Source organism: Ovis aries, chromosome 15, assembly GCF_016772045.2.
Source record: "Ovis aries strain OAR_USU_Benz2616 breed Rambouillet chromosome 15, ARS-UI_Ramb_v3.0, whole genome shotgun sequence".
NCBI classification, from domain to species: Eukaryota; Metazoa; Chordata; class Mammalia; order Artiodactyla; family Bovidae; genus Ovis; species Ovis aries.
In genome coordinates, this window is record NC_056068.1 from 23457305 (window position 1) to 23469800 (window position 12496).

Below are 12496 nucleotides of genomic sequence, written 5' to 3' on the forward strand. Positions count from 1 at the left end.
CTTCATTATCTCGCAACACCAGAAATTTGCCCCGTGCTTCCTAGTAAATTCTTCCTTATCCTTTACTGTCCTTGATGTTACCGAAACGTTGTAGTCGGTCCCCTGGTTCAGTGTTCAGAGAAAATTTTATCAGCAGTTCAGGCCTCAGAATAGTCAGAATCATAGTCCATCCATGCGTTTATGAATCTTAATTTGCAGTGTCAAATAAACCCACCCGTGGAATCGATCTGACATTTACAAGATGTTTAGAGGAAATTATAATGTCAGTACTGAGAAAATAAGTAAATCATGGTTGAATTGTCTTGGATATTGATATGTATTTTTTGCCAAACTCTCTTTCTCATTCCTTTGGTAAAAACCAGTTTGTGCACAAAGTTGTTTAGGACAATCCAAGAGAAATGTCACTCTTTGGTGACCTAGTGCATTTCACATTGGTATTAACCATTTAATCACTGGGAACCAAAATGTTCAACTTTTTCCAGTATCAAGAGCCCGCCTTTAAATGTTAAGTTCTGCCAATCATGGTAGTTGTTCAGATGGGTATGCACTGATTGAGAAAATATATAATGATAAATACCTACTATAAATTGAATACCACTTTAAAATAAGGAAAACATTAATATAGCTTCTAAATCTGTATTATTGAAAAGCAATATTATTATATGTTTTTATACATATAACAGTACATGCATGCTTGTGGGTGAATTATTTATCCAGTTTACAGTAATTATTTAGTGCACGCCTGCATTTAGACCCCTTACACTAAAGCTCAGCAGTTACCCAAGACCCCCGAGCCTCTGACTTGGGGTCCCCCAAAAGTGCCTCTCCTCCAGGCCACTGAGTCCCTTCAAGTTTTCCCAGCCACCACTGACAGCCCTTCTTTCCTTCAGTGCCGCCCACCGTCCAGGCCAGACAGAGCATAGTGAATGCCACCGCCAACCTCGGCCAGTCCGTCACCCTCGTGTGCAACGCCGAAGGCTTCCCAGAGCCCACCATGAGCTGGACAAAGTAAGACACTGGCTTGAGCCTTTCTCTCCAGCTAGTGGAGGAGGAGAGCTGGCAGGGCCTACTCTGTGCTGGGGTTTCAAGGGAATGGGGTGGGAAGCTGGGAGCCGTCGGCTCCGAGGGCAGCGTGGCCTCTTCCAGTAAGGTCCACTTGCCTTGTGTGTGCATTGGATTCCTCCATTTTCAGTTTGTGGGGCAGAATCAGAGACCCCCTTTGGCGTTTTGGAGGATGGCATTTGCAGCCCTTAGGCAAAATCGGAGATTTGGTCAAAGGAATCACACAGAAAGAAATACAACTGAACGTCTTAACTTTCTGTGCAAGTTCAGTCATCCGCATGCATTCAGTCTGCATTTTATAGAAACGAACTAAAAATCAGCCTCTTAGCTCTGTCATCCGAATCACGGTCCTTCCCGCTTCTGTGCCCGGCAGGGACGGGGAGCAGATAGAGAATGAGGAGGACGAGAAGTACCTGTTCAGCGACGACAGCTCCGAGCTGACCATCAGGAGGGTGGACAAGAGCGACGAGGCCGAGTACGTCTGCATTGCCGAGAACAAGGCGGGCGAGCAGGACGCGTCCATCCACCTCAAGGTCTTCGGTAAGGACAGTGCCGTCGAGGTCATTGCTCTGCTACGGTTTCTCTGACCACACGCCGTCCATCAGCAAGACCCTGTCCACTTGGCCTGGGAAGCTGCCCCCAAAGCAGCCGCTTCTCTCCAGCTCCCACCGCCTCAGCCCGAGTCCAGGCCATCTTAGTCCTCACCTGGTCAATGAGACGGCCTCCCACCTGATCCCCCCTCTCCCCACTGTCCCCCTCAGCAGCCTCCCAAACTCACAGTAGCTGGAATGACCTTACATGCCGCTCCTCTGTTTCAAATCCTCCAGTGGCTTCCTGTTAGAGGCATAAAATCCGGACTCCTCTTTTGGGGCAGGACGCTATATCTGAGCTCACCCTGACTTCCTCCCCAACCTCATCATCCCTCCACACTTACAGCTCTCCAGCCCCAGAAGCCCCCTTCCTCTCCCTCCGACACACTAAGCGTGTTCCCTGTCTCAGGGACGTTGCTCCAGGTGCTTCTTCCACTTGAAATCTCATTCTGCCAGATCCCCCGCAAGCTGCCCTCTGCTCATCCGTTATCCAGATCTCAGCGCATCCTTCAGATACCTTCTCAGTGAACCCTGCCCTCCCTGCTCTGACCCACGCAGCTCCCTTATCACTGCCCCCACCCACTCCACTGACCTCTTCTGCAGTGCCCTTCTCCTTGCCTGAACTGATCTCGCTTACATACTGGTTTGGGGGATTGCTTTTCCTGCGTCCGCTAAGCATGTGAACTCCAAGATGGCAGAGCACCAGCTGCCTTCTACATCACTTTATCTCTGGCACTCCAGACACTGCCAGACTCCATAATAAGTGAAAATGTTACTCGCTCAGTCGTGTCTGACTCTTTGTAACCCCATGAACTGTAGCCCTCCAGACTCCTCTGTCCATGGAATTCTCCAGAGAAGAGTACTGGTAGCCATTCGCTTCTCCAGGGGATCTTCCCAACCCACGGATTGAGCCTGGGTCTCCTGAATTGCAGGCAGATTCCTTACTGTCTGAGCCACCAGGGAAGCCCATGATAAATAGGCCCTTGTTCAGTGTTAGTGACCAAGTGGCTGCCTCTGTCTCCCTTTCTTCCTTCCCTGACCTAAAAGTCATGAAAAGGAACTCTATATCTCTACTCACTTTGTCTCTGTAAACTCAATTAACTTCCATTCACTCAGAGCTGAAATGCATTTTGACCTGACTTTGAAAAACGAATTTGCGGTGGAGAGATATTTAACTTAGTGACTTTCTGCTCTGTCTGCTCATCTTTTTTAAAAACACAGATAAGGGAGTCCAGTATAGATGGTGCTGCCAGACTACAGACCCTGCAGAGGCATCCCTGATGCATGCAGCTTGCTGTTGGTTATGGCACATGTGCCTGGGGAGCCTTGCCTGGGACCTGCTTGTTTAGCTTAATAAGGAGAACGCATTGATGTTTATAAACACAGACCTTTGAAAACCAAGCATTTCTGCTATCCTGGATGAATCATGCTTATTCATTAATGACAATTGGACTTAGAAAGAGGTTATCAGTTGGGTCAAAATTGAGAGTGCAACTAAATTTCTTAGAAAATATTCTTGACAGTGTTTTCTCTGATTTTGACTAGTTTACCTCAGACTCTGATTTTAAGTTTTTCTAGATGAAAGACAGATGCTTTTGTTAATACACTCCTTCACTTCACAATTTTTAAACTGGAGTATAATTCCTTTGCAATGTTGTGTTACTTTCTGCTGTACGACAGCAAGAATCAGGTACATGTAGATACATATCCCCTGCCTCTTGCGCTTCCCTCTCCCGCCTCATCCCACGCGTCCAGGTCATCACAGGGCACTGAGCGAGCTCCCTGAACTATAAGCACTCCCACTAGCTCTCTGTGTTACACACAATAGTGTATATATGTCCATCCTAATCTTCTAATTTGCCCCACCCTGTGTCTTTTCTCTATATCTGCGTCTATGTTCCTGCCCTGAAAATAGGTTCATCAGTACCATCTTTCTAGATTCTATATATATGCGTTCATGTACGATATTTGTTTTTTCTTTCTGAGTCACTTCACTGTGTGTGACAGACTCTAGGTTCATCCACATCACTACAAATAATCCAGTTTCATTCCTTTTCACTGCTGAGTGATATTCCACTGTATGTATATACCACATCTTCTTTATCCATCCATCTGTTGGTGGACATTTAGGTTGCTCCCATGTCCTGGCTATTTTAAACAGTGTTGCAGTGAACTGTGGGGAACATGTGTCTCTTTGATTTGTGGTTTTCTCAGTCACTCTGATTTTCAGTTTTTCTAAATGAAAGACAGATGCATTTGTTCATGTATTGCTTCATTTCGTAATGATTTATTGAGCACCCTTGTTGCTGGACAGAAGGGCTACAGAAATGAGTAAGATAAAGGTCTTTTGACCCCAAGAAGCACAAAGAGGGAGATAAAAATATAAGCCTATGTGAAACTGAAGTCGCTCAGTCGTGTCCGACTCTTTGCCACCCCGTGGACTGTAGCCTACCAGGCTCTTCCCTCCATGGGATTCTCCAGGCAAGAATACTGGAGTGGGTTGCCATTTCCTTCCCCAGGGGATCTTCCCAACCCAGGGATCAAACCTGGGTCTCCCACATTGCAGGCAGATGCTTTAACCTCTGAGCCACCAGGGAAGCCCCTATATAAGCCTGTGCTGCTGCTGCTGCTGCTAAGTCGCTTCAGTCGTGTCCGACTCTGTGCGACCCCATAGACGGCAGCCCGCCAGGCTCCCCTGTCCCTGGGATCCTCCAGGCAAGAACACTGGAGTGAGTTGCCATTTCCTTCTCCAATGCATGAAAGTGAAAAGTGAAAGTGAAGTCGCTCAGTTGTGTCCGACTCTTATCGACCCCATGGATCACAGCCTACCAGGCTCCTCCATCCATGGGATTTTCCAGGCAAGAGTACTGGAGTGGGGTGCCATTGCCTTCTCCATATAAGCCTATAAATTATAGTAAATGGTGTTGGTTTCCAACATCTAAGTACCTGCCATAAGTCCAGCCATTGCCAAGGTTACAAAGATGAATAACATACACCCTGTTTTCATCAGTGCGTTCATAGGCTAATACAGATAATCATAAAATTTTGTATAACAACCCATTATGAGTTCATAATAACAGTATCTCTTATGATTATAAAGTGGGAAGTGACAAATAGATTCAAGGGATTAGATCGGATAGACAGAGTGCCTGAAGAACTATGGACAGAGGTTCATAACATCATACAGGAGTCAGTGATCAAAACCATCTCCAAGAAAAAGAAATGCAAAAAGGGAAAATGACTGTCTGAAGAGGCCTTACAAAGAGCTGAGTAAAGAAGAGAAGCAAAAGGCAAAGGAGAAAAGGAAACATACCCATCTGAATGCAGAGTTCCAAAGAATAGCAAGGAGAGATAAGAAAGCCTTCCTCAGTGATCAATGCTAAGAAATAGAGGAGAACAATAGAATGGGAAAGACTAGAGATCTTTTCAAGAAAATTAGAAATACCGAGGAAACATTTCATGCAAAGATGGGCACAATAAAGGACAGAAATGGTATGGACCTAACAGAAGCAGAACATATTAAGAAGAGGTAGCAAAAATACACAGAAGAACTGTACAAAAAGATTTTAATGACCCAGATAACCAAGATGGTGTCATCACTCACCCAGAGCCAGACATCTTGGTGTGCGAAGTCAAGTGGGCCTTAGAAAGCATCACTACAAACAAAGACAGGGCAGATGATGGAATTCCACTTGAGCTGTTTCCAATCCTAAAAGATAGTGCTGTGAAAGAGCTGCACTCAATATGCCAGCAAATTTGGAAAACTCAGCAGTGGCCACAGGACTAAAAGGTCTGTTTTCATTCCAATTCCAAAGAAAGGCAATGCCAAAGAATGCTCAAACTACCCCACAGTTGCACTCATCTCACACACTAGCAAAGTAATGCTCAAAATTCTCCAAGCTAGGCCTCAACAGTATATGAACTGAGAACTTCCAGATGTTCAAGCTGGATTTAGAAAAGGCAGAGGAACCAGAGATCAAATTGCCAACATCCGTTGGATCATTGAAAAAGCAAGAGAATGCTAGAAAAATATCTACTTCTGCCTTATTGACTGTGCCAAAGCCTTTGACTGTGTGGATCACAACAAACTGTGAAAAATTCTTTAAGAGATGAGAATACCAGACCACCATACTTGCCTCCTGAGAAACCTGTATTCAGGTCAAGAAGCAACAGTTAGAACCAAACATGGAACAGTGGACTGGTTCCAAATTGGGAAAGGAGTACGTCAAGGCTGTATATTGTCACCCTGCTTATTTAACTTCTCTGTACATCATGTGAAATGCTGGGCTGAATGAAGCACAAGCTGGAATCCAGATTGCCAGGAGAAATACCAATAACCTCAGAAATGTAGACACCATCTTTATGGCAGAAAGCAAAGAGGAACTAAAGAGCCTCTTGGTGAAGGTGAAAGAGGAGAATGAAAAAGTTGGCTTAAAATTCAACATTCAAAAAACTAAGATCCTGGCATCCAGTCCTATCACTTCATGGCAAATAGATGGGGAACCAATGGAAATAGTGATTTTGGGGGGACTTCAAAATCTCTACAGATGGTGACTGCAGCCATGAAATTAAAAGATGCTTGCTCCTTGGAAGAAAAACTCTGACCAACCTAGACAGCATATTAAAAAGCAGAAACATTACTTTGCTGACAAAGGTCTGTCTAGTCAAAGCTATGACTTTTCCAGTAGTCATGTTTGGATGTGACAGTTGGACCATAAAGAAGGGTGAGCACCAAAGAATTGGTGCTTTTGAACTGTTGCTGGAGAAAACTCTTGAGAGTCCCTTGGACAGCACGACAATCAAACCAGTCCATCCTAAAGGAAATAAACCCTGAATATTCATTGGAAGGACTGATGCTGAAGCTGAAACTCTGATATTTTGGCCACTTGAAGCAAAGAACTGACTCACTGGAAAAGACCCTGATGCTGGGAAAGATTGAGGGCAGGAGGAGAAGGGAACAACAGAGGATGAGATGGTTGGATGGCATCACCAACTCAATGGACATGAGTTTCAGCAAACTCCAGGAGATGGAAAAGGACAGGGAAGCCTGGTGCACATCCATGGGGTCGCAAAAATTGGCGCACAACTGAACAACTGAAGAGCAGCAAGAAATAGCAGTATGCACAGTGTTTTACAGAAAAAGATTTGTTGTCTGGTCCAGTGTGACAGGAGTTATGGAAGTCTTCCAAGATGGTGATGCGTTTCCCAAGTGGGAGTTTCCCAGATGCAGGAGGGGTGGACGAGCCTTCCAAGCCATACTGCATAGGCACCGAGGCTGGAAGAGCCCATGTGCTGAAGGTGCAGTCCTTGTGGACGGGGACTGTGTCCGCTCCATTCACAGACCTACCCTCAGTGTCAGCATCCTCAGTAGAACATCAGCTGGCATAAAAGAGACGCCAGCGTTTGAGTAAATGAGGGAATCGTAATTAGCTTTATAGGAACGAAGCATGATCTATATGGCAGGGAGATGCATGTAGAAACATGTAATCATTTGTCTTTAGGAAGTTCCTTTAGATAGCAGTCCCATAAGGTAATGATAATAATAGCACCCAACACAAAGTGGGCACGTATAATGTGCCTAGCACTGTGAGAGGTACTCTCCATAAATGAGCTCTTTTAACCTCATCACAATCCTACAAAGGAGATTTAATTTTTATCCCTATTATGCAAATGAGGAAATTGAGCACAGAGTGATTAGGTGTCCTACCCAAGGAACCAGGACTCAAAACCAAGCTTTCGTGTCCATTCTCTGGGCTAGCGATGGTGATCACTCCTCCACGCAGCCCAGTTTAGCACGTATTACGTCCGACCTCCGTATGAAGTGGCTCTTGATTAGTGGACTCTGCCTTTCCCTCCATGGTTCACGTGATTTCTCTGTGGCCGTACACTCAGTTCTGACTCTGCTAGTCAAGGACAGATCTTCGCTTCTGTTCCAGGCCTCTCCGATGGCTGCCCCAGGGAGGAGTGGGCAGTGTCAAGAGCCGTGTGAGGCCATGCTGCAGGGAAGAGGGTGGGTAAGGTCCAGGGGAGGAGGGAAGAAGGCAGAACAGGTAGGATTCAGCAGCTGTGGCAGAGCACGGTTTGTCTTTCCACCCTCATCCCTCCCCACAGACTCCCTCCGGCATCGCACCCACACTCGCACACATACTCACACTCTCTCTCTCACACACACTCACTCACTCCACTACCACAGTTCTTCCCCAAGACTACAGCTGAGAGAATGTTTGTTCGGCAGCCCAGTAGAGCAAACAAAGAGATGTGAGTGACTCCTGCAGAGACAAGTTAAGACAATCCTAGTGATAGCTTATGGTGAACGGTATAGGATTTGTGATCTCCGAAGAAGAAGGTTTAACTTTGGGACCAGGGACCAGGCTTGATCACTCAAGGGCTTTTGTGTAGCAGAATTTCATTAAAGTACAACAAGGGACAGAGAAAGCTTCTGACATCAACATCAGAAGGGGGATGGAGCGTGCCACCCCTTGCTAGTGTCAGCAAGGGAGTTATATGCTTTTTTAATTAGTTATTCAGTTCAGTTGAGTTCAGTCGCTCAGTCATGTCAAAGATTGTCTCAAGGTTGTAAAGATCTTACTAGGCCCACTCCCATAATTTACATTTTAAGATAACAGGATTAGCCAGAAGGTTTTCAGAAAGGAGAAACTGTCCTCAAGCAGGAAACATTGTTGTTATATCATCCTTAATACAGGGTTTAAGCTGTTTGTTGTGTAATCATCAGCTTAAAGAAAAAAAAAACATTTTATGTGACTAAGACTAAGGAATATAGAGAAAAAAGATGTTTGTCCTTTCCTCCTCCTTGAGAATTCCAGACCCCTATCAGAGGTTAAAGCGTCTGCCTGCAATGTGGGAGACCTGGGTTCGATCCCTGGGTTGGGAAGATCCCCTGGAGAAGGAAGTGGCAACCCACTCCAGTATTCTTGCCTGGAGAATCCCACAGACGGAGGAGCTTGGTGGGCTACAGTCCACGGGTCGCAAAGAGTCGGACACGACTGAGCAACTTCACTTTCACTTTCACTTTCTTTCATCTCTGCTTTGAGACCCCTCTCTGCTTTGAGAGCCCCAGGCCCCTTTCTCCTTCTCGGGGACCCCGGACTTCCTATCAACCTGCCTAGAAATTAACTTTCTCAACAGACGTGTATATCTAATCCATATTCGATGTGGACACGAATTTGAGCAAACTCCGGGAGATCGTGGAGGACTAGGAGCCTGGTGGGTTACAGTCGCAAAGAGTCAGACACTCAGTGACTGAACAGTTTTAGCAGCGAATGTCTAATCCAGGTCCATACTCGGCTGCAACATCCTGAGCACAGTTCACGTGGCCTCCTTGGAGTAACCTGGTCCCCATATATGCCCTCCTTTCTCTCTTCATCCCACATTCTTGACCTCATTTCTCTCCTCCTTCCAGCCTCTTCCAGGGGTTTAGGAGATCAGTGCCAGGACCTGGGAGCCAGGTGAGGTGGGGCTAACTTGGTGGAACTTCATCTTTCTCCAGCCCCTTTCTCCCCGCTCCTTGGCCTTCTGGCTTGTCCTCAGGGACCAGCATTAGGGGAGATATGGAGTAGGTTTCCAAAAAGCAGCAGAGTTGCAGTGGTGAGGTACAAGAGGAAAGAAGCCTGCAGCTTAGACAGTGAAGATGCACAGAACTGTGGCTTCAAGAAGGGCTGGCAAGGGACGCATCTAAATTAAGGACTACCATAATTGTCCTAAGCAGTACCATTTTTTCCTAAGAAAGGGACGTGTTCTAGCATGCGCTACCCTAGTTATCAACCAGAAGCTCTTTTATCTAAGCCCATCCTATCTCCGTTAAACTTGGCAGTGCATTTCCACTGCTTCTGCCATGGGACCTTCTGAAGAAGCAGTTTTGTCTCTACAGATACTTATTATGCTTCTGCCAAGGCTCTTGAGGGTTGTGCTGCTCTCTGGGCTTGGACTGAGGCAAGTTCAGCTTTGCTTAGCTGACCCTCTAGGACCAAAGCAGCCCATATGAGTTACAGCAAAAGACAAACAGGTGCCTGAAGGAAAGGGCACCTGGTCACACCCAGCATCTCAGGGCAGGGAAGCAGAGGCCCTGGAGCCCTCCTTGGACTTCCAGGCACCTGGGCAGGAGTGAGAGTGGACAAGTTTGGCCCTCAGTGGCAGGTGCAGAGCCATTGATGTGCTGGGTGGGGAAAGCATGCATGCTTAGAAAACTCACAAGCACAGCTGTGCTCACAGGGGGGCCTGTGGGGAGAGGTACAATGGAACAGCCTAAGGCATTAAATCGCATGGCGGCAGGTAAAGAACAGAACAGAGATCCAAAGTCAAGGGCCAACAACAGAGGGTCATTAAGACGGTGCAAGTACCATTCACAGATAAACCCTGAAGAGACTCTTCTAGATGCTGGTGTGCAGAAGGAGGGACTCTTTCCTGAGTAGTGTGATTCCACACCTGTCCCTGTCTGCTCAATCATGCCCATTGCCCCAGAGTAATTATTTACAGCATGCCTTTCACTCTCAAGAATGCCCCAATTTGGACAAGAGAAGGCAGTGGCACCCCACTCCAGTACTCTTGCCTGGAAAACCCCATGGACGGAGGAGCCTGGAAGGCTGCAGTCCATGGGGTCGCTGAGGGTCGGACACGACTGAGCGACTTCACTTTCACTTTTCACTTTCATGCATTGGAGAAGGAAATGGAAACCCACTCCAGTGTTCTTGCCTGGAGGATCCCAGGGACGGGGGAGCCTGGTGGGCTGCCGTCTATGGGGTCACACAGAGTCGGACCCGACTGAAGTGACTAGTGACTTAGCAGCAGCCTGTTTCCAAGGCAGTATTCTAAGACTTCAGTTAGTTATAAGAGTAGCTTGCTTCTGGGGTGCAGAAAGGATTAAGTTAACAGTGAGTAGCTTGCCTTCCTTCCAACAGCCTCTCTAGACCATACAAAATTAGCCATTGTTAATCATGTTTTAGGAAGAATATATTTTGCCTTGTTCTAAAGACTTATACAGGACAACCTTTATGACCATCTAGGAAATGGAGTCACCAAGACCAGATATTCTTCATAGATTATAGATACTCTTCATAGATGTTAACTGTCCCTGGTCTGTCTTCTAACTTTTGCTGCCAGGACAAAGTGCTGTTGGGCAGGACAATATCCACAAGCACTGTCTGGATCACAGTGTCCACGTAACTTTCTTGGGGCTGCCCTCAGACCCCAGACTACCTGTGAGTTCAGTGATTTCAGTTGTTTGCCTGATTTTTTTTTTAACTTTTCAATTTGTGATTTTTAACAGAAAAGAAATGCAACTTTTATTTTACTTCTGTAAAACCTCCTCTTCAACAAAAACACTTAACACTTATTCCATCCAGTATGGGTTGTAAGCTCCTTGGAAGTTTTGTTGATCAAAATAGACACAGAACCTTTCTGGAGGAAAACCTCACTCATCTGGGCTCCATCAAATTTGTTCAAATTTGTGATCATTTGGCTTCATTGAATTGAGACATGCCTTGATGCTAACCTTCAAAAAGGATTTGCTCTAAGCGGGCTGTTAGGAAAGATAAGCTGTAGGAGAATATTTGAACGATATGGGTCATTTCATATAGAAGGAGATATTTCCTATGGATAATGCACAGCTCCATCACTGTTTTCTGTTTATTAAAATAGAACCAAGGCCTCAACTTGGAGGATATATAATAGGCAGTGGTTTTATTAGCCTACTCGAAGTTACTGTATGAATTTGAATATAAAGCAAACGCAGTTCTTTCAAAAATTATTCATACTTCGAATTTATTTATCATTTGTTTGCTTATCTAGCCTGGCTTTTTTCTCTATTAGTGAAATAAGTTATATTTGTGCAGTGCTCTCTTTTCGATGGAAGGTTTAGCGATTTCAGAGTATAATTGTTTTAAATTGGGAAAATTCAATTTTCTCTAATGTTTTAACATTTAAACTCAGCCGTGAATGCCTGCGCTTTCTTGCGTTACCCAAAACATTTGGAAAATGAACTCATCTCAACTCATCTTCTTCCCCAGCCACTCCGCAGCCCCCAGCAGGTCACCCACCACATCTCCTTACTCGAGTTAATGCTAGCACAGCTCTCCGAGGTGCTCAGAATCCCTTGAGTCATTTGGTCTCCTCATCCCTTTGGATTCTCCCCATCTCTCCTTGCACTCTGTTCACTTCCATTCCTGCAAAGCTTTCCTTCAGCATCTCTCTGGAAGCTGCCCCTTCTCTATTCCCCTAGAGATGATGTTCAGGATCATATGACATCACATCTGGAGGGGTCCCACGGCTTCCAGGCTGGTTTCTCCACCTTCAGGCTTTCTCCATCTTTAATTTTTCCTATATTAACCTTCCTCTAATGCAAACGAGCATTCGTTCCTCTGACCAAACATCGTGAGCAGGCACGGGATAAAATTCAAGCAGGAGTTATCACCAGATGATCAAGGCACTCTGCCTGAATCCAGCGCTGTCTCCCACTGCTCTGAGGCACAGGCCCATGGACCCTGACACTCGGCTCTCCTCCCCACTCTCTCCTCACATGTTCTTGCTTCCTTGCTTTCATTCACACGGCTTTTCACACTCGGAATGATTCTATGTCCACCCTAAGTTCCACCTCCTGAAAATCTCACAGCCCAGCCCCAAAGCTGTCTCCTCCTTGAAGACTCAGCCAGGGGCGGGCCCATCCTCTACTCAGCCCTTTGCACCACTGGCTCGCAGCTGTCACCATACAGGACCTTGCTGCTACTACTGTCACTGTGGTTCTGACACAGGCCTGCTTCATTGTCAGTTCCTGGGGAGTCCAACTCGTTATCTCGTGCAACACCTAGAACAGGGCTTTAGGCTTAATAAGT

At 46.0% G+C, this 12496-nt stretch overlaps 1 protein-coding gene across 22 annotated transcripts in view; it reads left to right on the forward strand.

The window, feature by feature from the left end:
• NCAM1 (neural cell adhesion molecule 1) overlaps positions 1 to 12496 on the forward strand; it is a 367664-nt gene that overhangs the window by 297686 nt on the left and 57482 nt on the right. For all 22 annotated transcript variants that reach the window (XM_060399278.1, XM_042232922.1, XM_060399283.1 and 19 more), the window contains 2 exons: positions 891 to 1008; positions 1436 to 1602. In XM_060399278.1, coding sequence (XP_060255261.1) covers positions 891 to 1008; positions 1436 to 1602 — 285 coding nt within the window. The remainder of the gene's footprint in view (positions 1 to 890; positions 1009 to 1435; positions 1603 to 12496) is intronic.